The sequence below is a fragment of the Topomyia yanbarensis genome, chromosome 3, assembly GCF_030247195.1.
Source record: "Topomyia yanbarensis strain Yona2022 chromosome 3, ASM3024719v1, whole genome shotgun sequence".
NCBI classification, from domain to species: Eukaryota; Metazoa; Arthropoda; class Insecta; order Diptera; family Culicidae; genus Topomyia; species Topomyia yanbarensis.
Genome location: NC_080672.1, coordinates 284,864,502 through 284,888,723, shown reverse-complemented (window position 1 = coordinate 284,888,723; position 24,222 = coordinate 284,864,502). Strand labels below are relative to the sequence as shown.

The 24,222-nt window shown below is 38.9% G+C and overlaps 1 protein-coding gene across 2 annotated transcripts in view; it reads right to left on the bottom strand.

Annotated features, from left to right (window-relative positions):
• Nucleotides 1-22,885, bottom strand: part of LOC131686709 (protein rhomboid) — a 224,227-nt gene extending 201,342 nt beyond the window's left edge. Inside the window, exons 1-4 of one of the 2 annotated variants that reach the window (XM_058970627.1) lie at nt 22,314-22,885; nt 5,160-5,806; nt 5,079-5,102; nt 4,846-5,019 (exon numbers count right to left, since the gene is read on the bottom strand). In XM_058970627.1, coding sequence (XP_058826610.1) covers nt 4,846-5,019; nt 5,079-5,102; nt 5,160-5,390 — 429 coding nt within the window. In that variant the 5' untranslated portion in view covers nt 5,391-5,806; nt 22,314-22,885. Of the gene's footprint in view, nt 1-4,845; nt 5,020-5,078; nt 5,103-5,155; nt 5,807-22,313 lie in introns of those variants that run through there. The other variant, XM_058970630.1, reaches the window with a different exon arrangement.
• Nucleotides 22,886-24,222: the final 1,337 nt, after the last annotated feature.

Below are 24,222 nucleotides of genomic sequence, written 5' to 3'. Positions count from 1 at the left end.
CTGGTGGCCTTAACTGCAGATTATAATATTGACCCAACAGGAGCGGCACAAGTTTAAACAAATTTGTAGGTAGAATGCACAAATTCTATATAAACACCGCAGACCTCCCTGGCTGGCGTATACTGAAATGTCGGCATCTGTGTACGATGACAGATTCAAAAAAAATGTCCTGCATAAAGACTAATTGTGTCCAAACATTCTGGATTCTGGAAGACCGGATCGGAGTCGGATATTTTGTTTTCATCTAGCTTTTTAATTTCGTAAAATAAATTATCACAGTTAGGAAGCAGGCAAAACGGAAAGTAGGAGACCTCCGCAGGTAATCTCATACAGTCACCTCTATATTTTCCGCTGTGTGGAAGTTCTAGCCCAACAACAGTGGCCCCTGCCGTACTGTAGACCCTTTGTACATCACCGCCGACGACGACGGCCCGCAACGGTGTCAAAAATTCAATATAAATTAATTCAGTTCTATTCTATGTGAAAATAGGAGAATTACGAAAAGTAAACATTCCTGTAGAAAAAAAAATCTCCCAGAAGCGCACTGCCATAGGTTAGAAGCGTCTTGGGAAAGAGGCAAGAATGTCCTGTTCTTATCTTTGTGTGCTACACGTTCAGACGTGACGTGACGTTTTGTTATCTTAATTTTATAACTTTTAAGTTGTGTAGCTTCGATCTCTCTTTCATCCATGCCATCCCACATGATGTCCTCGCCATAGCGGCTGTCCATTCCACACTGAACCGAAGTTTCATTCAATTTGACCATGAGTTATTGCATTTTGTTCTCTCTTATGGGCAGCTTCTTTAGCCTAGTCTGCTGTTGATGCTCATAAAACGTACAAAAAGCAATCAAACAAACCTCCCATGTGTTAAGAAAACTGACCTACATCAAAAAGTGAGACGAAAATAAACATAAAAATGTAATCTGGACTACATAAAGACACCGCACACAAAATCACCGAGACGCGAGAGTGAGGCCGGTCATCCGAATCAATAACTAATTATTTCGCTTCGGCTTCGATACTAGAAATACTAGAATGATTCATTAGACAATTATTAAATTTAGCAGTTTTATCGAGTTCCGAAGACGAAATATAGAACGTGACGATGGCGTATGATATACAATATGCAAATAGTAGCTTGGAGTACTCGGTACCCAAACGATATTTGCAGCCACTGCTGAGAGAATTGATCGTTTGAAATCGGCGTGTGTTCAATTGTTGTACCATAATTCCTATTGTATGATAGAATACCAACTATAAACTATTATTCCTTCACGAATCTAGAATTTTTGATCGAATTCTTCATTAACTTCTGGACAAATGCTTCATCACATGTTTTGTACACATTAGCCTATAGGGCAATTTGGGGAGAGATGCCGCACATTTCTTAAAATCGATCCTGTATAGAAGTTAAGCATTCAATATTTGATAAAATCATTTTTATCAATTGCGACAAGTTTCGAAAATACTGTGAAATGGTTTTTTTTTTGAAAAAAATCATTAAATTTCCATGAATAAAAAAGGTCATTGCGGGAGAGATGCGGCATGTGCGGGTGAGATGCCGCACCATGCTCACAAACTGAAAAATGGTGAACAAAAGTATTTTTAGCTATCATTGATGTTTTTATGATTAAGGGTCTTCAGCTGAGTTTCATGAAGATTGATTACACCTATAAATCGGCCAGCACCTTCATTTTTCTTAAGGGAGTAATACCATTTCTAGAAGTAACTGGAGTAACTTAATTAAGGGTACTATTTATTTATATGTTTGTACGAGCGATATATTGGTAGGGGTTCCTTAAAAGCAGTTTTTGTTCGTCGAAATTTTCATTTTTATCCCAAGATTGACATCACTACAAATCAATGCGTTTACTAAAATTAGTGCCTGAAACTTTAAAGAATTAACCGAAGTAACTAATACTTAGATATATATCGCCCGTTCAAATATATAAATAAATAGACTCATATTCCTATATGCCACTGTTTTATGTCAGTTTAGGTTGTGTATATACCTTATTAATAATCTATACCTGACGCAAATGATGTAATGACATTTCGAAGTGAAAAAAATACATTTTAGCTACGTATCCTCCGCCATCGAGTGCGGCATCTCACCCGCAATTTTGATGCGACATCTCTCCCAATTGTATGGGAGAGATGCCGCACGACGACATTTTCCTCTGAAATTATGGATGACCGTGCTCATGATCAGAATGCCTTCTAAAAGGTCCCAGCTACTCAACCGATACATGATTTACTAAAAAAAAATCGAACAATTTAAAAAAACGAAATTTTAATGTGGTACTGAAAAACTTTCGACACTCCATGATGCAACTGGACGCACATAAGCATTAATAAAAATTTTGTAAGTTAATAATAAGGATTATTTTATATCTCCAGTGTTGTAATTCTTCAAAAGACAAACTCACAATATCATATTACCGTACAAAATTGACCCTATATACGAGATATAGAAAGTGCGGCATCTCTCCTGACGCGGCATCTCTCCCGGAATTACCCTAATCCTGCATATTTCTAGCCGGTTTACCAAACTTTTGGAAGACCCTCTTCACAATCAATAATTTGATGAGCCGAAGTTGAGAGTAGAGTCTTTCTCGAAGAAATCTGTAGCTTCTTCTAATTGGGCCAATTGAGCCAATTGGGAGTTGTTTGGCGCAGTGCGCCAACACTAAATCCGGTCAAAACAGTGGAGGGATACAACGCTTCTCATATAAATGCAGTAACCTCTTCTACAGGCACTTAGGGGACCATTCATAAATTACGTAACGCGTTTATGGGGAGGAGGGGGTACGACAAGTTGTGACATGTTGGGCATATGGGGAGGGGAAGTAAGCTAGGTCCTTACGTAACATGTTTTTACAGGAATTTGAGAAATTTGTGACAATTTGTTAGAAGGGGAAGGGGGAGTCAATTTTGGGCAATTTTTGCGTTACGCAATTTATGAATCTAGATCAATAGACTTCCGCATTTATAGTAGACTTCAGAGCCGCAGGAACATATTGCTACATAATAATCTCCTAAGACTACATAATAATGACTTGGAACGGGCTTCAGAGCCGTCTTGCCCTTAGATCTCGTCGCTCATCAAAAAAATATGCATCCGGTCGCTGCCAAATTCGCGAATACAGTTTTCAGACCATTGTTGCAGCCCGTCGTCTTTGTTCTGAACCCATTTTGACGATTTCGTACTTTTTATAGATCTTCAGACTGTTTCGTTTTTGATACGTTGGATCATTCCGATGCTCACATCCGCTCTTCATTCAAATCTGGTATCGTTGATTTATTTTTTTCAAATCAGGGAGTCGAAATATGTTTCCTCCTCTTTCTGACGGTTCAACCAAAAATACTGTTCCCTGAATTTGTTTAAATTTATAATTTTACACTGATGAATTCCAATGCGCTTCGCCAATTTTCGCATAGTTAAACCCTTTTATCTTAGCCATGAGTACAAAACCTTAATTTTCACTCCATTTTGAATGCGCGATGTTTTGGAAACGAAAAATTCAGACTGCACAAAAAAGTAATCAAATTAAAAATGATAGTTAAATTCACAATATGCTGTGATGAGCATATTAAAAATATCACAAATACGCCCGCACATCGCAAATTTGTGTGGATAGCATAGGGTCCATTCATAAATGACGTAGCATTATATGGAGGAGGGGGAGTTTTTTATTTTGTGATGATGCCGTCAAGCTGCGTCATTACCAGAAGGGTATAAGAGGTTTGTGACGAAATGCTACGATAGGGGAGGGGGAATTAAAAATTACTTGAAAATACTACGTCATTTATGGATGTAGCCATAGTAGTGTAGGTATACATATAAGTAAGTGTGATGCAAATGTGTGCTTTCTGTAGTTTCATCGCGTGGCAAGAAGGAGAGCATTCGAATGCGTGGTGTTATGAATAAATAATGTTTAACGCTTGGTTTATATTGGTTTATATTGTGGTATGAATTTTCTCAAGTAATCTTTTCGAGCTCTATTACCACTTGCGAAGCCATTCTAAGGTATAAGATCAGTTCTACAAGCAGAATGTGTCTCCTGATACAACGATTTATTCACTTAGAAGTAACATACGCTTCGTAGTTAGCTATCCGGTTCGTGTTATTATTTTTCGGAACTCTATTGATCAACAATCCGACGATCGATGAAAAAAAAAATTCAGTATCGTTTCAGAATCTCATATAAGATTAAACCTTTTTGTTTTGTTGTTTTAATATAATTATGTATCACGCGCTATTTAATTTTCAAATTTTTTGGTCGGCTTGAGACAAAACTGACAAAATGTTGTGATAATAGTGTAATTAAACACCACAGACCCAATGAACCCAACCATCTAAACAAGGTATCGGTCTTACCCCACCCAAAAACTGTCGATCTTACCCCAACAGTGCACATTTTTGTTCAATGCCCAATTAACAGTGTTGAAATATTCAAACTTCTTATCAACGCAGACAAATAATGATATGGAGAGTAGATTAGAACGTACCGTAAAAAAACTGATGATTTTCAGAGCTCCAAGTTTGCAAAAACATTGATTCCACATGTTTTGTTTATTTTGTTGACGTTTGATGAACTTTTATGGCATCGTTGTGTCTTGAAATGCTCAAAATATTCGTACTAATAATGTCTTGTCATTGTTGTATGATTTGAAATCTGATACCTTGGAAAAGTTGGGGGGTGTCGGGCTTACCACCAGTTCTCCTACAGGTATTTCAATACTGATGTCACCCCTACTGTACAGTTCCACAAAATTTTCGTTAGTGCCAGTATCACAGTATCAGTAAATGCATTAAAGAAAAAGGATAAATTCAACTCACCACATTCACGAAATCCTGGAACGATATAGAGTCTGATTTTGAGGACTTGACTTTGAGGGCCCGATCATAAAGAATATCGCGCTTATTGGGCGGCACGCTGGAAATGAATTCTGGCGATTTGAGAGCAAGGATAAATTCATCCACCGGAATCTCCCCGAAGCCTTCCGGGTCAAACTGCGAAATTGTAATACTTATTACTCGAGGGCTCACTAGTATGAGTTTATTGAACATACCACATCGAAAAGTTGTCGCCATTTCTGAAAAGAAAGCATTTTTCGAGAGTAATCTAACACAATACAATTTTCTATACCTACATCCTTCATGAGCTCCTTGCGCATCTCCGCCTCATCATACTCGGAATTAAGATCAGTGTGATCCGTCTCATACACGGGTTCGCCATCACCACACTGTGAAATCGTACCGATGCTACCCAATGACCCGGCGATCGTCGAAATATGCTCAATGTCGGCCAAAGTTTCTTGTTGGCTATGACTGGCACCATCGACCTTGGTAGCACTACCTACTCTCTCACAGCCAGCCCACATCGCTTCTATATTCCACCACGTACATTACGTTCATTACTCAAATTTACACCATCTAACTCACTATCACCGAGCCCACGTCCCTAATAATCTCATCGTGGAATCATTAACACTTTATTCAAAATTTCTCCAGCTCATACGAACAGCATTACAATAACACATCAATTCCTCCGTTGTCTTCAATCCTAGCCTACGCTATTCTAGTGGCAGCATTTAATTAACCGATGAACACTGTTTACGGCAGCAAATACTACCCAATACGACACGTGTAAACCATGTAATATACATACACACTGGGCAGAACTAACTGTTCCGAATCACGCAAATTCTCAGGTCCCGTTTAATTAGTGCGAAAACTAGCGGCTCGGGAGAAGGGGTTGCATGCCGCTACGCACATTATCCTCCAACGATGACGGCTCCTGTGGATCGATAAATGAAACTACGTTATATATTATTAAATAACTAGCATTAGCTGGTCAATTTTAATTTATGGTTAATCCTCAGAAGGGCAAACTAAGTTGATTACAGTATAAAGGCAGTCAGGCCCGGCGAAACTGAAGGGTTTATAAAATTCCATGTTCTTTCGTAAATATTCAAGTAATACCGGTACCGAAAATCCCGGGAATACCGACCCATTTTGGTACCGTAATACCGATACTGAACAAAAGCCAGTACCGGTAGTTTCGGTACTATACAATTTTTTCATAAAAATATTTGGACTCTCTAGGGGAACCTGTTTCAAAATATCGGTCTGCAAGATGACGTTTAATTATATTAATTACCTTCTAGATAAATCGTTGAGCTAACACCTTTGTGGGGGAATGACGTGGGGCCATCATCATAATAATTCTAGAAGTTAAACATTACTAGCTCCTGTTGTACTGAGCGGTATGTTTAAATTCCTGCACTATTTTGTCGAAATTAAATTTTAACGATCTTGTACTAAATTTCAAAATATTCACATCTAGCGTAAGAGACGTAAAAATTTGCTATGGATTTTTTATTAGCGACATACTGATTGCTTTCCATTATTCACTGGGTGGCTCGTAATAAGACTATGGTCTAAGTCATGTCTGTATTTGCTTTGCTCTTAAACCTTTATCCAAAAAAGAACGAACATCGATTTAGTAGCTAACAATTTTAGACTTGGTGAACTGCTTCAAATGGGGCGATTTGCAATTATTGTTGATCGGAAAATTCAGCAAAACTCCATAGTTTACAGGAAAGCAAGGAGCCTTGGTATGCACTAAAGAAAAGGTCAAAACCAATTTACCGAAAAGCAAGAGAGAAAATGCGAGCAACCTGCTCGGATTTACTGCCATTCTCGCTTTGATTTACTGTTGTTAATAGGGTTTCTTACATTTACCATCTGTTACAGTCGACAAAAGTTGCAACGCTTAGCAGTTATTGATTTCAAAGTGGTCTAGATTTCGAAATAAAAGAGGTGCCGCATACGAAAAATATCATCTGCTGAAATGAACCATGCCATTCCGAAGCAATTAAAAACAATAAACATGTTTTTTGATCAGCACAAATCAAGCATCTGAGAATAAGGTCATCAGTTTGAGCATTCAATTTCACTTTGAAGCTTTGAAGAATTTTCTAAAAAAATATTCGAGTACCGGTACTTTACCGGTACTACCGGTACTGAGGACTTCAGTACCGTAGTACCGGTTCTCGCCAAAAAGGGTGGGGACTGCGAACCCTAGTCGGAATCGGTTATTTCCTTTGAGCCAGAATCCATACTGAAACTATTCAGGATTTCGAACCGGTTCCGGAATGGATTTGACGGATGGTTAGGATAAAGCGCGACTCAGACGATACATCAGCTTCCGTCAACGTCAACGGAACGTCACCGTTCCTTCAGGATAAGTTAAATACTTTTCTCTTGCGCCCGTTCACACGTGCCGCACGTCAAAACGTTCCGTGCCGTTGATGTTGTGTGTGAATGCCTCCATTTAACTGAATGTAACTTATCCTGACGGAACGGTGACGTTCCGTTGACGTTGACGGAAGCTGATGTATCGTCTGAGTCGTCCTTAAATTAGTGTGACGGCGCTAGTATTTTAAAAGTCAAAAGTTTACACAATTATTTTTAACATATTTGTTCGATCATGGATGTTTGTTCTCTGTTCTATTAGTGTGATAAGCGAGTCTCTGACATTTTTTTATTTCGATTATAGAGGTTTTAACCTTAAGGTCATTCGCCTCTTCGGGTTAGAAAAATCTCTTATGAAAATTTCTAACCCTATGTACGGGGTCGGAGCTCGAACCCAGATGTTTCTTCGCAAATCGTGGACTGTGGTCATGTCGCTAATACCCATTTCGGGGTTCGCTAGTGGCGATTATAAGCCAACGTGTTTGGTATCTTCTAGCTGCTGTACAACGAGTGCTGATGATGAAATGTGTAGTGCTGTGATCGAGTATGGTTAGAGTAGCACAAATTGATCGTCAGCATAAACGTACAGCAACTATGAATCTATCCCACTTTGTGCAGGAAGGAAAAGCTTCTGTAGCTTTAGTTCAAGAACTGTATTTCTATAAAGGAAACTTCTATTTTGGAAAGCTACTAAACCTCGTCTTCGCAGCTTTCAATAAAAATGACATGACAAATCCATATGAAATGCCTCGTGCGAATAGTGCTATTTACACATGCCTTATATCCGACCTCACAACTCGCGATATTTGTACTGTCACAGTCAATATGATTGTTGGTAACATCAGCAAGAAAAATGTCTATTGTTCGGAATATTTGCGCATAATGAACCATCACCTTCTGATGATTTCAAAAGGGGTGTATACTGTGGCAGAAATGGGTTTCCACTCATAATCGGCAGTTATGCAAATGCACATCACAAAATTTGGGGCAGCTCAGATATCAATTTGAGGGGCACCGAATTGATGGAATACTTAAGCAGTACAGATCTGCACATACTTAATGTGGGCAATCGCTCAACATTTGCACGAACTGGCAGAGAAGAGGTGTTAGATGTAACTCTCTGCTCTGACAGTATTACGCATGAGTTGGTCGAACGAGCTCAAACCGTCGTAATCTGATCATAAGTCCATTGTCTTTTATTATTTAAACCTCTCGCTAGATTGTCGCTGTTGTGCTATCTTATGACAAACGCCATTTACCACATTTCGAGAAAAACCATTTTTTAAGATTGTGATTGAATATATTGAAAATTATAAATGTTATAAACAATTCAACAAAGAAAATTAATGCATTTATCTATTTTGTATTAATCTATCAAATATTACAAGATCGATTGACTATGTTGCGAGTTTTTTCTACAAATAAAAACGAATGTCGCACTCACACGTGTCATAGGTGTGTATTGATGACAAACTTTGTCTGGCGTGTTATATTCGTGCATGGGAAATTTTCCATAGAAAAAATTATGAATTATTAACTTTTATTCATATCTCTGGCTTAATTTGCTCTATAAACAATCGGCGAGCTGCATTTTGAGGGAAATCAGTCAAGAAATCTAGCAAAAATAGTAATTTTGGTTACAGTGTTGCGAAATACGCTATACTTCCAGTTTAAAACATAAACCGCATTTTTCTCACAATTCGTGTATTTTTGTTTTGAAAATAATTATGCCATTATGTTTCTCAGATAGTTTTACACATAAAACATCTAATAGATCAAGATAACTTGAGCCAATCCCCAGACACAGTCATTTAAAGTATAAAATTGAAAATTTCTCAGCACGATTCTCGCTATATCTCATTAACTAAGCAGAGTGTCAAAATTCTGGAAAGACCACTTTGGAGAGATTTTTTAGACATGTAATGTGACATATCTAACTCAGATTACCCCACAATGGCGTTTGTCATAAGATAGCACAACAGGAACGAGATATCGTCACATATCATAATCCCAAACCTACGAACTGGGACCTCTACGATGAGGGCTTGTCGACTAGGTTGCATTGGTATCTTCTAATGATTGAATTTCCGCGTGACTTGCATGAGGTCTTGGGTAAATAAACAAACTCATAGTAGCAGCATGCCAAGAGACTTGCCCGCTTCGAGTTATGTGTGCTTCTAGAGGAACCCCTTGGTGGAATACCGGACTTATTCGATTCAAAAAAATATGTAGTAGAGCTTGGAATCGCAGACACAGGGATTGGAGGCCTTTAACGGGGTTCTCTTATATAATTGTGGCAAAAAGTACCTAATGTTTGATCATTTTTTTTAAGAAGTAAAATGACTTAGACATGTGCGCAATTCTGTAAAATCTAATCTACTTCGGGTTTTGCTCGCCTAAAAGAAGACAACATTCTTGGGCGCTGTAACCTACAAAATCGCAATATTTTGATCATTAACGATTTTTTACAGCCGGCCAAAGTTGAAAAATCATGCGAAAAACGATACTTTATTTTCAAATGGCCGCCATTTTGTATCTATATCGATTTTTTCAATTTTTTTTAGGTTGGGGCGCCTCTACGGAATGTAATCTTCAAGATTGTTTTAGTTTTCTGCTTGTAGACGACGAATTGTGACCTGTATCGTGCCCGCAGATGAAGTCGGTTTTCAAAACACCTTTTGCTGGAGCCGTCATTTTGGACGCCATTTTTGACACCTTACATTCGAAAAACTTTATTTTATGGATGAAACCTTAATAAACATTTTGCAGAATAGCGCACATGTACAGAAATGCCCTTCGATCGCCTGAGCAAAGTGGTTGGAAAAGCCTCTGCACAAATATCTAAAGTCACAACGAGACTAGAAGATTAAATAAGTTACCTTCGAAATCGAAATACTTTCATGTCAGATTGGATTAGCAGTTCCAGTGGTGAATATTCCATTTTTTCACAAAAGCACTCAAGTTTAGGAGTTTTTCTCGATATTGAAGGTGCTTTTGACAACGTGTCTTTCGAATCCATCTTGGAAGCAGCACGAGGTCATGGAGTACCTTCATATATCACGAACTGGATACACGCAATGCTTAGCAATCGACATCTGTGCTCATCGTTAAGATAAGTAGAGATAAAGAAACTGAGTATCTGCGGATGTCCTCAAGGTGGTGTGCTGTCAAGTTAAGTATGTTGGGGTAACTCTTGACTCAAAACTTGATTGAACAGCTGCACTTCCCATACTACCCACGACATCCGCCAGTCCTGATAACAACATCTGGTAGATTTGCACAATTTAATTCCACACGATCAACCATTGATTGTGTACGAATTGAAACAAAATGTCAAACAAATCCAGTCCTTGTATTGAAATTATATTTTCAATAATGAACTTGTAAAGTCAACAATACATATTGTTCGTGTACTGGTTTAGGCGATCATGTCCAATCCGATACAAATGTCTCAAGATTTAGACGTTGGTATTCATGTGTAGACTTAATTCAAACTAAAAAAATCAACTATTTGTTTGGTTGAAAATATGATAAATCGGCTTTCCGTGCATATATCAAAGAAAGTGATTTTTTGCCCACCTATATACCACGCTTAGACTTAATTCAAACTAAAAAAATCAACTATTTGTTTGGTTGAAAATATGATAAATCGGCTTTCCGTGCATATATCAAAGAAAGTGATTTTTTGCCCACCTATATACCACGCTTACATCACGGTGGACACAAAAAATATGAACCTCACAGCAAGTTTAGAAATGTTCCGCTCGTTCTGTTTGATGCTCAAATCACACAAGTTGGACGCAACACACACTACTCAATATTTTGATATTTGGTGGAGAACAAAAATATTGGACAACAAAAGAAAGCAGAGCGTGGTTTGCGTGTCAATGAACGAAAACACGTTACGCCATGGTTCATCAGCTCCTACTGATTGCGGATCGTCCCTAGCCAGGCTTCTTAGATCTTAGCTCCAATACATGGCAGATAGGTTACCACAAACAGCGCGCAAGAGCGGACAGTAACTTTTGTTTAGATATACAGCTTCACCCTCAAAGGAAGCAAACCCCCCTAATTCTAACCGAAAAGGCTACTATCTACGATCAGTTGACTCACAGATGCTGGTAATCAAGACCGAAATTCATAAAACTACATAGACCATTAATCCATCCTATTTCTATCTTGAACGGTTATCTAAAACTACCACCCCATTCAATAGCACATCTCACACACGCAGGTCCTCGCTTTCTCCTCAACTCCTGCCAAAATGAGTTGTAACTTTTTTCTCTTCTTTCAACATAGACGAAGCATAGCCTAGGAACAAAATTCACACCACGCACTGCGATTCAACACAAAATCTAACGGTACCTATTCCCTCAGTCAGCTTCTTCAGGAAACAAGTCATCACCGAACTTTCTATACCCTATCGGTACGACATGATCTCGATAACATTAAAGCATAATTTATGGTTCTCTTAGCCACATTTCGCTGCATGGTAAGCTGCGAGCAACATAGGTCAATCTTAGAGCCGAAGGGACAAATTCGGAGGCTCGTTGGTACTCTGCGATATCGTTGTCCAATGAATGTATTGTAATTCGGCGAAAGCGCATCCAAAGAAAATTTTCAATAAAAAAATTTAGAGCCGGCGCCTACGGGTGAAAAGTATCGAAATACTAGTAATAATAATGCATTGTGAGAAAACTATAAAAATGTCAACTTTTATCGAGTAAGCACAACGAATGATTTATTTATGATTCTGCCATGACCATAATCCGAAAATTATACATCATTGTGTTTGAATTAATTTGACGATTCAGATACATACTGAGATCATCACTTCCATGCAATTTATTATAGAGGACTTTCTTTTAAATTTTTATCGAAAGCGTTTTTGTTTCTAAGCACATTCTTATAAAAACTGATATTCTTTTTTCAAAATTAGCTACTGAATGAGATGAATTAAACTTCACCCACTACAGATTATTCTCCAAAAACTTTTTTAGATATCTCTTGAAATTCATTTTTCTTTAACTTTCCTTGATGCGGGGATCAAAATAAACCGAAATTGGTATTCAAAATTTTGCATTTTTGCACCAAGATGTATTTCAGTGAAACTAGTAATACAGTAATAACGAAATGACTGGGAACCCATTGAAGCTAGATTGCATCTGAAATACTGAGTTTCTCGATTGGAGTCCCCAATGTGATTACTAGCTCCGATCTCGAATCAGCCGGAATAAGTGCTTTCAATTGTACTGCACACAAAATTGCGAATACTTGCGTTTAGAATACAGTATAGCATTGACCAAGGGAATATAATTGGTCTCCTTCACGACAGAAGACACCACTACACCAGTACCGGCGCTCCAATGAAGAAATGCCAATGTAACACACTACGTATTTTTTAAGTTGTCGCTCCATAGAGCCACTGGAAAATCTCCCAAATTGTAACCAACCATCTTATATTCCGATGAAACTTTACAGATTTCACCGGTATGGAAGACTAAACATTTTCCACAATCAATAAGATTATTTTGACTCAAGCGGAATTTTTTGAAAGGGCGTAGACGTTTCTACGTGTATAAATTAAAAAAAAAATTAAATAAAAATCAATATATATCATGGTAGTAGCTGTTAATGGTGTATATTTGAGAGCTGAATTGAATGGTAATAAAATTTCGTGTACTAGATACTAGGATTCGTTGTAAAGTAGTGAGCTTGAATAGTGAAGAAAAGTAACATAAATGCTCCAAAACTTTTTTACGATCGTGCCCAAATTCGTGCCCAAATTCGAAACTGTCAAATTTCGATGTGATGTATCATTGAAGAATTTTACAACATAAAACAGCACATCTTTTGATGAAATAATTTTGGCGGGTAGCCCACCTAGAAGTAATTATAGAGAATTTAATATTCAAGAAAATTTAGCTTGAAACTTAGTGTCTTCAGCAAAGTTTTCGAAAATGAAGACATGAATAATCCATAAATTCAGAGTATCGAAATAAGTGTAGTCTACTACACTCAGCCAAAAAATACAGTGAACTTAATAAGTATAACGTATATTTTTTAGCCACAAGCAGGACGTATGTAAATCATAATACTACCTTATGAATCGGCATTCATTTCGTCAAATCAGTTTGCTATGATTTATATTTCCTTAATGCATCTTCGATTTTTCATAAGACAAAATTAGATATTTCTCTTATGTTTATGTGAATCATAAGATACTCGTATGAAACTCTAGTGAGTAACGTATGCAATACCCTATAAAGTCGTATTTTTTCATAATAATCTTATGAAAACATAGTTTTGTTATTTTTCTATACATCATAAGATAATTCTTATGAATCTCGCTGTATGATTTGGCTGGGTGTATATATAAAAGGAAACCTTTAAAACAAGTTGTTCTAATATTTCTGTTTTTTGTTTGCTTCAAAAGCAATGATAAATCCGTAAAGATTTAAAGCTTATTTAGAACGCAAATCAAACGTATTTAATGTTGTTCTTAAACATTTCGAAGAATCGGTGTGCGGTTTCAGAATTGGTTTAAGGTAGGTTTGTATGTATTCATAAGCATGCCTTAAACACCTTATGGAGGTTGGTCCAATTAGTTGGGATATTATCCTAGTATTTAATATTAGGTGTGCTAATTGAATTGACATGAAAATTTTTCGGCTTCGAAAGTAAATTATATAAAATTACAGGCAAACCACTTTGCTCATAGGATTGAAAGGCATTTCCTTAAGCTTTATGGACGTCTGCGATTCCAACTTCCATAACTTTTTGATTATTGCAAGTTTGGCATCCCACCTCTTGGGATTCCTCTAGAAGCACGCATAACTTCAACCGTTGAAAAATAGATAAAACCCAGTCAAATATGTGGCGACATCTAGCGAGACGTTTGAATGATCAAAGATGACGGTTCGAACACGTTCGGTACGAATCAGTTTGCCAACTCCTGTGTAATACTGTCTAAGCAGAGAATTACATCTACCACCTCTTCCCTGCCAGATCGTGCAAATGTTAGACGATTTCTTATAATAACTTTATGAGAATTTGTGCTGCATAACTATTCCATTTATTCAGTTCCTCTCAAATGTAGGAGCATTTCTGTTCTAAAATGATAGAACCCTTTTGAAATAATCAGGTGATGATGCATTATGCGTCAAAAATTTGCGAAGTCGGATATTAGACATGCGTAAGCTGACCAACTCTGACGAAAAAATCCGGACACCTTGCAGCAACGAAGCGTAATCGCTCACCACAGTCAGGTAGATTGTTCGTATGGTGTACGGATTTTTTCGACAGAGTTGGTCAGCTTAGACATGCGTCAATAGCACAATTCGCAAGTAAACATGCACGAAGCATTTCACGTCGATTTGTCATGCCAATTTTGTCGAAAACTATGAAGACGGGGTTAAATAGCTTTCCAACATCCTTTTTGGAAATACGGCAATTGAACCAATGCTATGGAAGCTTTTCCTAGATTTCATAGTTCATTTACTAAAGATTCATTTGTGCTTCTCTAACCATTGGCGATCAGAACACTAAGCATTTCATCACCATAGCAACACTTTGGCATAAATAATAATCGCCTATACTGCCGTTATAAGCATATTTGTCTCACGTTCTATGGGATTCCCTATATACATGGGACAATTATGCGTAGAACGGCAGTATAGCGAGTCCCGAAATGGGTATTAGGAACATTAGTTTCATTTGAATTGCACGATTTGTGAAGGAACGAATGTCCACCGTGTCAGAGATTCATTTCACACAGCATGAACAAGACCCATCATACTCTGGGCGCACCTGGCATATTTTAGTCCTACCAGTCATTCAGTTCTCAGCATGGAGATATGCCTTGACTTAGATACTCCTGTGTTCAACCGCTTCTCACGACATGAAAGCAGGAACCTGTTGGATCGAGTCTTTGCAGAGATACTTCGAATCGCTGGTCCTTATGGTTTAACTGAGAAAGCTTAGAAAGTTGCCTCTCTCTTGCATCAGCAGACTTAAAACAATAAGCGGAAAAAGCTGTTTACTCGATTTATATATACTTGCTTGACCTATGCAGGAAATTAAAGCATCCATAGTATTGGATCAAGAGCCGAAACTTGCAAATAAAGCTATTGACGTATGTCTCATATCGGAGCTTACAACTCACGATATCTGTGCTATCACAGACTATTAGTAACACAGCCAGGAATTATATGTTTTGTTCAGAATAGCTGCAACATATAGAATTTTTTTCTCGAGGAAAAAAATTTAAGACGAAGTTGAGATGCAAATCACATAACTAATTTAATCAAAAATATGATATAGATATCTGAAATTTCACGGCAGAAAATGTTCGAACTTTGACGATTTTACGGCACCCCTTTATCATATCCGACTGAGCACAAGTTTTACATTTTGCATTTCGAGGTGCAAAAGCTTTTGCATGCTACACATTTTGAGAATTTGGGATCACCTTTTTCATTGGAACTCTAAAATATGGGAGAGTGGGGATATAGAAGCCACTTGTTTATAAATTGTAATAATCGTTTGGACTTTTGCGATGAAGTAAAAGAAAAAAGAACAAACAATGGTTATGCACCCATTATTTCACTTATTTTGGCCCTATTAGGAAGAGTGCCACACTATTTCATTAATTACGCGGCCTACAAACAATGAATCGTGTATACATTGGCATCAGCATCTTTGCTTCGTTCATTAACACCAAAGTGATCTGCGAATACTTCTTTTTTTAATTCAATTTGTTCATTTGATAAGGCAGGTTTGCGTTAGCTTAAAGGTGCCAATCTTGGTTTGTTTTACATTTTAAATTACTTAAAACTAGGGGATTACATATTGATTTTTTTTTAAATTAAACTAAGGAGAATTTATAGCTATACATATACACAAGGGAGTAACATAATTTTCGTAATATTAGGGGGGTCATTTAGTTTTTATGGCAATATGGTTTGACATTTTTAGCAGGGAGATTATTGAAGCAAATAATTTTTGACTAAGAGGGACAATTTTTATAACTATCTTAAAACTAGGAATAACTAGAGGGCGTGATTTAATTTTGTGAGGATTCGGGGAGAATAAATAGAGTTATTTTTTGTGGTAGTAGATTTGGGCATTTTCAATGAGATTATATAATATAATAGTTAGAACTGGAAGAGACAGAATGGGGGGGGGGCAAGGAATGATACTTCTGGGTATAAGATACAAGGGAGGGAGGGTGGACAAAGAAGGCAGGGAAGAAAGTTATTAACAGTTTCAGGCATCGGGAGATCAACGGCATAGGATGTAGACTTGGGTGGCCGAGTCTAAGAATTATGTACAGGGAGGCCGGGTATTCTTCCTCGAGTCGGCAGGGGTTCCTCCAGACGGCTCAGATGCGGATCGGAAAGAGTTCGAGTTGCGCGTGTGATGTCCCGTGTTTGTTGGCTCATTCGACAGAGATGTTTTGTGTCGCCTTGGAGTCCCATCAAAACTTCGTGGGTGTATGTTACAGGTGGAAGAGAGCGTTTCTGAGAATGATAGGAAATAAGAAGGAGCAGTTAAATTTTTATATTGATTGTTTTTACAAAGGTGTATATAAGGGGCATATAGAGGACATCGCGGCTTGCTAGCACATCTCGAACCGGGACGTTGGGTGGTCTTCGTCCGGCCCGGAGGGTGTCCATAAACCGAGACCTGGCGAAACTATACTCGGTGCACGCGCAGACAATGTACTCGATATCGTGATAGCTGTCGCAACAAGTGCAGATACCACTCTCCACGAGCCCAATATGCAGGAGATGTGCATCCAGCGTATAATGGTTTGCCATGAGTCGGGACATCACACGAATGAAGTCACGACCCACATCCATCCCCTTGAACTAAGGTTTCGTCGATACCCTAGTGACTAGCCACCTTCCTAGCTCTCCATTGCTCCACGAGGTTTGCCAACTTTCGAGGGTTCTCTGATGAGTAAAACTGAAAAATTCGTGGAAGCAAATTGGTCTTTCAACAACGTCACCTTCTAGGGCACCCGCCTTAGCTAAGGAGTCCGCCTTCTCATTGCCCGGAATGAAACAATGAGAAGGGACCCACACCAATGTAATCTGGAAAGATTTATCAGATAAAGCACTCAATAGCTCCCGTATTTTCCCCAAAAAATAAGTGGTCCGGAATTCCCCTAATCTCGTCTTTCATGGATGTGTCGAAGAAAACAGTAGATTCAGAAATATTTATAAAATGCACACGGTTGGGATTGTAAGAAGAAGGATTAATATTTTGCGCCATGTAGTCAAAGTACAGAGGACATAAAACAGGTCTGAGAATTGCCTTTCGAAATTTTCAATCACCATCGGGTTCAAGATATCGCATCGAATGAGCAATCGATATGAGAGTTCCCCAAATCGATTTTTCAGCGGGAGAACGCCCGACAGGACTTCGAGACTATGGGTCGACTGCATGCACCCTAAGGCGATACGCAAACAACGATACGAATTCTTTCGTGTTTGATGATATGTATGTTCGCAGCGGAGCGAAAGCAGAAGCATCCGTATTCCATTACCGCCAGTATCGTTGTTTGATACAACCTAATTAGGTCTCCTGGGTGAGCACCCCACCACGTTCCGGTTATTGTACGAAGAAAGTTGATCCTTTGTTGGCATTTCTGTTTCAGATACCTAATGTGGCATCCCCAAGTATCTTTCGAGTTGAACCAGACCCCTAGATATTTTACTGTGAAGGCCTGAGCTATAGTTTGACCCATTAGTAGAAGCTGTAATTGTGCTGAACTGAATCAAAAGCCCCCTTTATATCTAGGAACACTGATGCCATCTGCTCTTTGCTAGCATAGGACATTTGAATTTCGGTTGAGAGCAACGCAAGACAATCGTTCGTCCCTTTGCCTTTGTGAAAGCCAAATTGTGTATCTGACAGTAAGCCATTTGTTTCGACCCAATTGTCGAGGCGGAATAGGATCATTTTCTCGAGCAACTTCCGGATACAGGACAGCATTGCGATCTGTCGATACGAATTGTGATCGGAGACTGATTTCCTGGTTTTTTTTGATGGCGAAGACCTTCACTTGTCTCCAATCGTGCGGGACAATGTTAGCCTCAAGAAACGCATTAAATAAGTTCAACAAGCGTCTCTTGGCAGAGTCTGGCAGATTCTTCAACAAGTTAAATTTGATTCTGTCTGACCCTGGAGTTTTATTGTTACACAACAAGAGAGCAAGTGAGAACTCCACTATCGAAAAACGTGTTTCGTTCGCGTTATCGTGAGGGGGCGCGGCGCGGTAGATCTTCTGTGGCTGTTCCGGACAAACCTTCTTGGCGAAATCGAATATCCAACGGTTTGAATATTCCACGCTCTCATTAGTACTGTTTCGGTTTCGCATACGTCGGGCTGTTCCCCAAAGAGTGCTCATCGATGTTTCTCTCGTTAATCCGTCGACGAACCGGCGCCAATAACCGCGTTTCTTGGCTTTCATCAAACTCTTCATTCGCTTGTCTAACGTCGCGTACTGTCGAAAACTAGCGGGTAACCCGTCATTCCGAAACGTCTTAAACGCGGCGCCTCGTTCGATGAGTTAGCCATCGAAGGATACAATCGCTGAAAGGAGGGGCCATTTCGCAGTCAACTGCTTTAAAAATGTTCTTACTGTAGGTAGAAGAGCTAATAACAGACTTTTAATAGGATCAGTTATATTGAAAGTTTTTATTATCCAGTCCACAATGTCCGAGAGTTTGATAGTTCCAGTACCGCGATTATTCTCGAACTGAAACAGAGGAACACTTGGGATTTTTGAGGAGCTACTTGCTTCGGCTTGGTTGCAACACTTCCAAGAGATGTCACTTTCGGAGCCCCGTCTAGGGACACCTTCTGGCCTTTACAAGGAACTTTAGGAGAGGAAATGTTCGTCCTCTTCCTATAACTTCTAGGCACCCTAGTAGATGTTCCCTCTTGTGGGTCATCAGCTTCGCCCTCGTTAGGAGGCAAGTGAGCATAGATGTTTGTTGAGGTTGGTGGCGTAGCTTTCTTTAGCATTTCTGCGAAAGAACGTTCGGATCGTCCCGCGAGGGAACGTTTTAGTTTATCCCCGCGTAGTTTGTACCCGGGACATGCCGAGATATCATGCAGAATCTCTGCATAGTAAGGACACTTCTCAGCATTCTTACTGCACGAATCATCCACATTTTCCAAAGCGGGCCTTATTGCTACAATGTGTAGCTGTGTGACCCAATTGTTTACACTTTGTGCAATTCATGACCCGCGATACAAACAGACGCACAGGCAGACGAACCCTGTGCAAGAGGACGTAATTTGGCAAAGCGGTACCAGCGAAGGTCACCCGATAAGAGTTTGATTGGGGGTACGTTTTTGAACCATCCCCCGCAACTACTACTGAGTGTAAACGCTTGCACTCTAGTATTTTCACTGGCTGAAGTAAGCGGTCTCTAAAACGGCCAACCCCGTATTCCAGCAGATCCTCGCATGTCAAACTCTCATCGGTGACAACGCTTTCAGACTGTACTTTTACAGCTGGAATATACACATAGTAGTCCTTCGTAAAGTGCTCGCAGCAAGCAATATCGTTTGCCTGCTTTGAATTAGCCAACACGACCCTGACCCTGTCTGAGCGCACCTTTCTTATTTCGGCCACAGCCGAGAACCGTTCCGTCAGGTCTTTTGAAATCTGTAATAGATTCAGCGATTTTGTTTTGGGCCGAAAGAAGACCACAAAGGGACCGGTCGAGAGCTCTGGATATTTTTTGGATCGGGGGAGAGCCTTGGGAGTCGATTCGACCTCCATTTGGCCGTCCGGAGAGGGAGCCATCGACACCGTCGACGTACGGGGTTAGCACCCGTGCAGACGGGAATAAGCCGTAAATGTGTCAAAAGAGGTAGATTTTACTTATCTGTAAATTTGTTTCCCACGACGCACCAGTCCAGCTTATATAGCTGGCTATTGTTCAATCCTCACTAACAAAAGGGTGAGGAATGCGGCCTAACGGTTAACACGCACAAAAGAAAAAAAAAGTCCAAAACCTCGAGAGGTAGAGAATGTGCAAGATAACCTTGAACGGGGATTAGTACGATTCTTTATCTAACACTGACGGACTGGAAAAAACACTTGCTTCTCGATAGACCGTAAACGAATGGTGAAATACTTCTGTTTGAGCACAAAAAACTCGAATCGAGAGCCCCATTTATCACACTATTATTTGAGCCATTGCGTTGAACGAAAATGGCAGACAATGCTCTAAGCAATGACTTTAAATGGGTAGGATGCATTTCATAAACCACGTAGACTCATATAGGGGGGGGGGGGGGGTCTGGCAAAAGTATACGTTTGTCTACGAGGGGGGAGGGGGAGGGTCTTTGAAAAAGTCTACGTACTTTTATTTTTTGTTATTCTCGTATTACTAATTATATAGCGGTCTATTCAGTATTTATGCAGACACTTCAAAGCTAGTACACTACTGAGGTAACTACTCGTTAAGCGACCACTCAACCCAGAACCCACGTTTTTTTGACAACCTCACATGGTGTTGTTTCTTGCGTATATTTTGGTATAGTTTTGATCTAGGAATAATACAAAATGAAAGTTCCAAAGACGATCGCCCAAAATTCCTCTCGACGAAAGATTTTGGCCGTGAAATAATCTGAGACACCACTAGTTAGCAGACATGCATGGACCATTAAATGCATGAACCATAAAAAGTTAAAAAATGGTCAAAGTTAAGCATTGTAACAACAAAACACCCGATTTTTAACAAAAAGTGGATTATTTTTTTATTTTTATTTATTGCTTTCGGTGGTTAAAGCAGTAGTGTAGTTAAACTTCTACAACAAAGTGTTTACTCGAGTTAATCAGTTTCTCTTGCAATCATTTACACTTATTTCAAAATCTTTAAGCACCCGTTAAATTTTACGTCTTGACCCTACTCCACTCCGTGCAAACCGGCTCTACTATATTTATCTTCGAAAATATTCGGAGTTAAACTTTGATACTTTGCGATAATACTCTTAGGTGATGCGGCTATTAATTACATTAAAAAAATATATATTTTTGGAAAGATTTAAATAGCTTCGTTCCCTTAATCAAATAAGACAATTTAGATTATCTTATTATCTTAGAAATATTGAAATTTGTTCACGAAAAGTGAAATTTGTGTGCATGTTTGGTTTATGCTTTTAGTCTAGATGATAGTACATATCGAAAGTATTATTTTGTAATTGTTTCTTATAATTAAACAATTTTGAATGCACCAGTAAGGCTCAAAAAGTGTTCAGCAATTCTACATTGTTGGTGTAGGTCGATCTATCTTTTTACATAAATTTGAGTGACTAACCTTGAAAAGAAGTATTCCACTACACAAACGTTGGAAAGCACCTTGAATTGGTATTAATTGATTTGATCAATCATAGACAAAAAAACCATTGTGAAAAACCTTTCTTTAATATTTAAAAAGCTTGAAATAAATCTCAACGCTAATTTTTAATTGATCATTATAATGTGCTTCTTGCTAATTTCACATTTCCCGCGAATAAAAAAATCAAAAGTCTACGTAGACTTTTGGCGTGGGGGGGGGGGGTTGGTAAAAGTCTGCTAAGGTCTACTAGGGGGAGGAGGGGTGGTCAAAAATCTCAAATTTCGGTCTACGTGGTTTATGGACGGTCCCTTATTACAAAATTAAAAATTTAATAAATACACGAATTTTCGACACATCTAATAGCGTTTTCGTTTTTTCTTGGTGTTACACCGGTGTAGTGCAAAAAAAAGAGATAGGCTGTTTACACCCAAGTTTGAATGATTACACCGGTGTAGTGCACTGTCAAAAACGAACATGCCATTACATGGAATACACCAGCCTAATTACGAATACAGGTCGATAAATAATGACCCTATCGAATATAACGAAATTCTGATAGCTTGTGAAACTTTTTTTCGTGAAATTGCTGTATTTATTAGTTACACATTAAAACACCTTCATCAGAGTTTCTACCATTCTAATGATTACTTGCAAGCCAAGAAGTTTACAGTGTTATTTTACCTTACTGATTTCCCCTGGGGAACCATCAACGAACTTAAACCGTTATCAGCTAAAACAAGCTATATTCATTGCACTTCACTATCACTGTTTAGCACATTTGCAGTAGGTGACCAAAACACGTTTTCATTTCTAGCATTGTTGGATTCTAAAACGTGGTTTAAAAGTACCATGAACACATTTTTAATAGAACCAAATCAATAAATGGAACGAGTACATTGAACTTCTTCTATGACATAACCTATGTCACACAGGAATGCAGAATTCCTCCCGTTGAAAGCATCCTCTGAAAATTCGCAAAAAATCACCCCTCCTCTATCAGAACAATTTCTGAGTACACACGTCAGGTTGAATGCACTTCTGTCGACAAATTTCACAAATCGTCACTGAAAACTCACTTTAAACAGTAAACTTTCTAAGACACACACTTCGCACATTGTAGAGCCTTATTATTTGCGATGCAATTTACAGCAAATTGTTCAAATTCGATCAAATTATTACAACTCAAAACGCGGTAGAAAAATGCATTGTTTACGCCATTTGTTTTTATCTGCTAGTACGTATTCAGCTGGACGAAATGCGTCGGTGTGGAAACTGAGCTGCGGGCAGGAAAACCAAGGAACAGGAAATATATAGAAAATATTCTTGGGGATGTGCACTGCATATGTATGAATTGTCTAATAGAATGCGTAACTACAATACTATGTTTTGAACGTCTGCAGTTAAAATTTTAACTATCGCGAAACATGAAATTTACAATAATTGAACTTTTACCTAACCTAAATCGTCGGTACCGGAAATTCTCTATAGCAGTTAAACTTTTTTGAAAATTGGTTTTTGCACAATCCCATGTGCACAAATGACATGCACGGAAACGAGCACTGAAAATAAGGGATGATTTTTTTGTGGCTGAGGGTGCAGGGAAATCGCGCATGCGTGTTTATCCCGTCACGCGTTTACGTCTACCACATATATCAAACAATTTTGACGTTCCCTATTGAATTTCGACTACAGTGCTGGAAGGTAAAAGTGTACCCAGCTATCTGAAGGTATGTCGCAAACATGTTATATGGAATTTTTTTCAACTTCGTCAATGAGGGTGAAATCATATGGCTTCTGTGCATTACTATAATTAGGCAGTGTCTTGATATAATACATACAATCACGTCGAGGAATATGACCATCAATTCAGACAGACTTCGTAAGCGATTCACAGTGTACAAGAAAATTACAATAGGGATCCTATTGATACTAAAAACTTTTCCTGGTCGGACTTTGACATAAGACTACTGTTTGTGAGCGTTGATCTGTTCGTAGTGTTGGTGCGTAGGACGATTTTTATCGTAACCTACAGTTAGATATTACTTGGGAAGAGTGCTGAGCTACGGCATTTTTACTAGTGTTGTCACTCTCATCGGAATCTTACGAAACGTGAACCGATCCGGAGATTACTTGACTAACATCCCTTTGCTCCTACCTCCACTGTAGTTCTCTGTCGGTGGAATTTCTACCGAAAAACCGATACCTGCTTCTGTGAGCCATACAGTTCTCAATTTTGGTATTTGTATTATCTCCAAAAACCGATAGTCTACCACACTTGCGTTACGTAAATCACGTTCGAAAGTGACCGATAGAAAAACAGCCATCCGAGTGCATTTCGTCAATTAAGTCGAAACTAAACGTATGGCTCCGCTTCATTTGATTGTGTCTACCGCACTACAAATCAATTCCCGATTAACCGCAGCTAGGGAACGTTCGGAGGGCTCGCGTCTTCGTTACCACTGTAATGTTCAGGCAGTCCATCGCCTCCAACGACGTTTTGGCATAGCTGACTGATGCCAGGTCTGGCCAAAACACCAAATCCTCTCCCGCATGGTGCTTCCGGATAAATCCAGCTATTTATGGCAGGTAT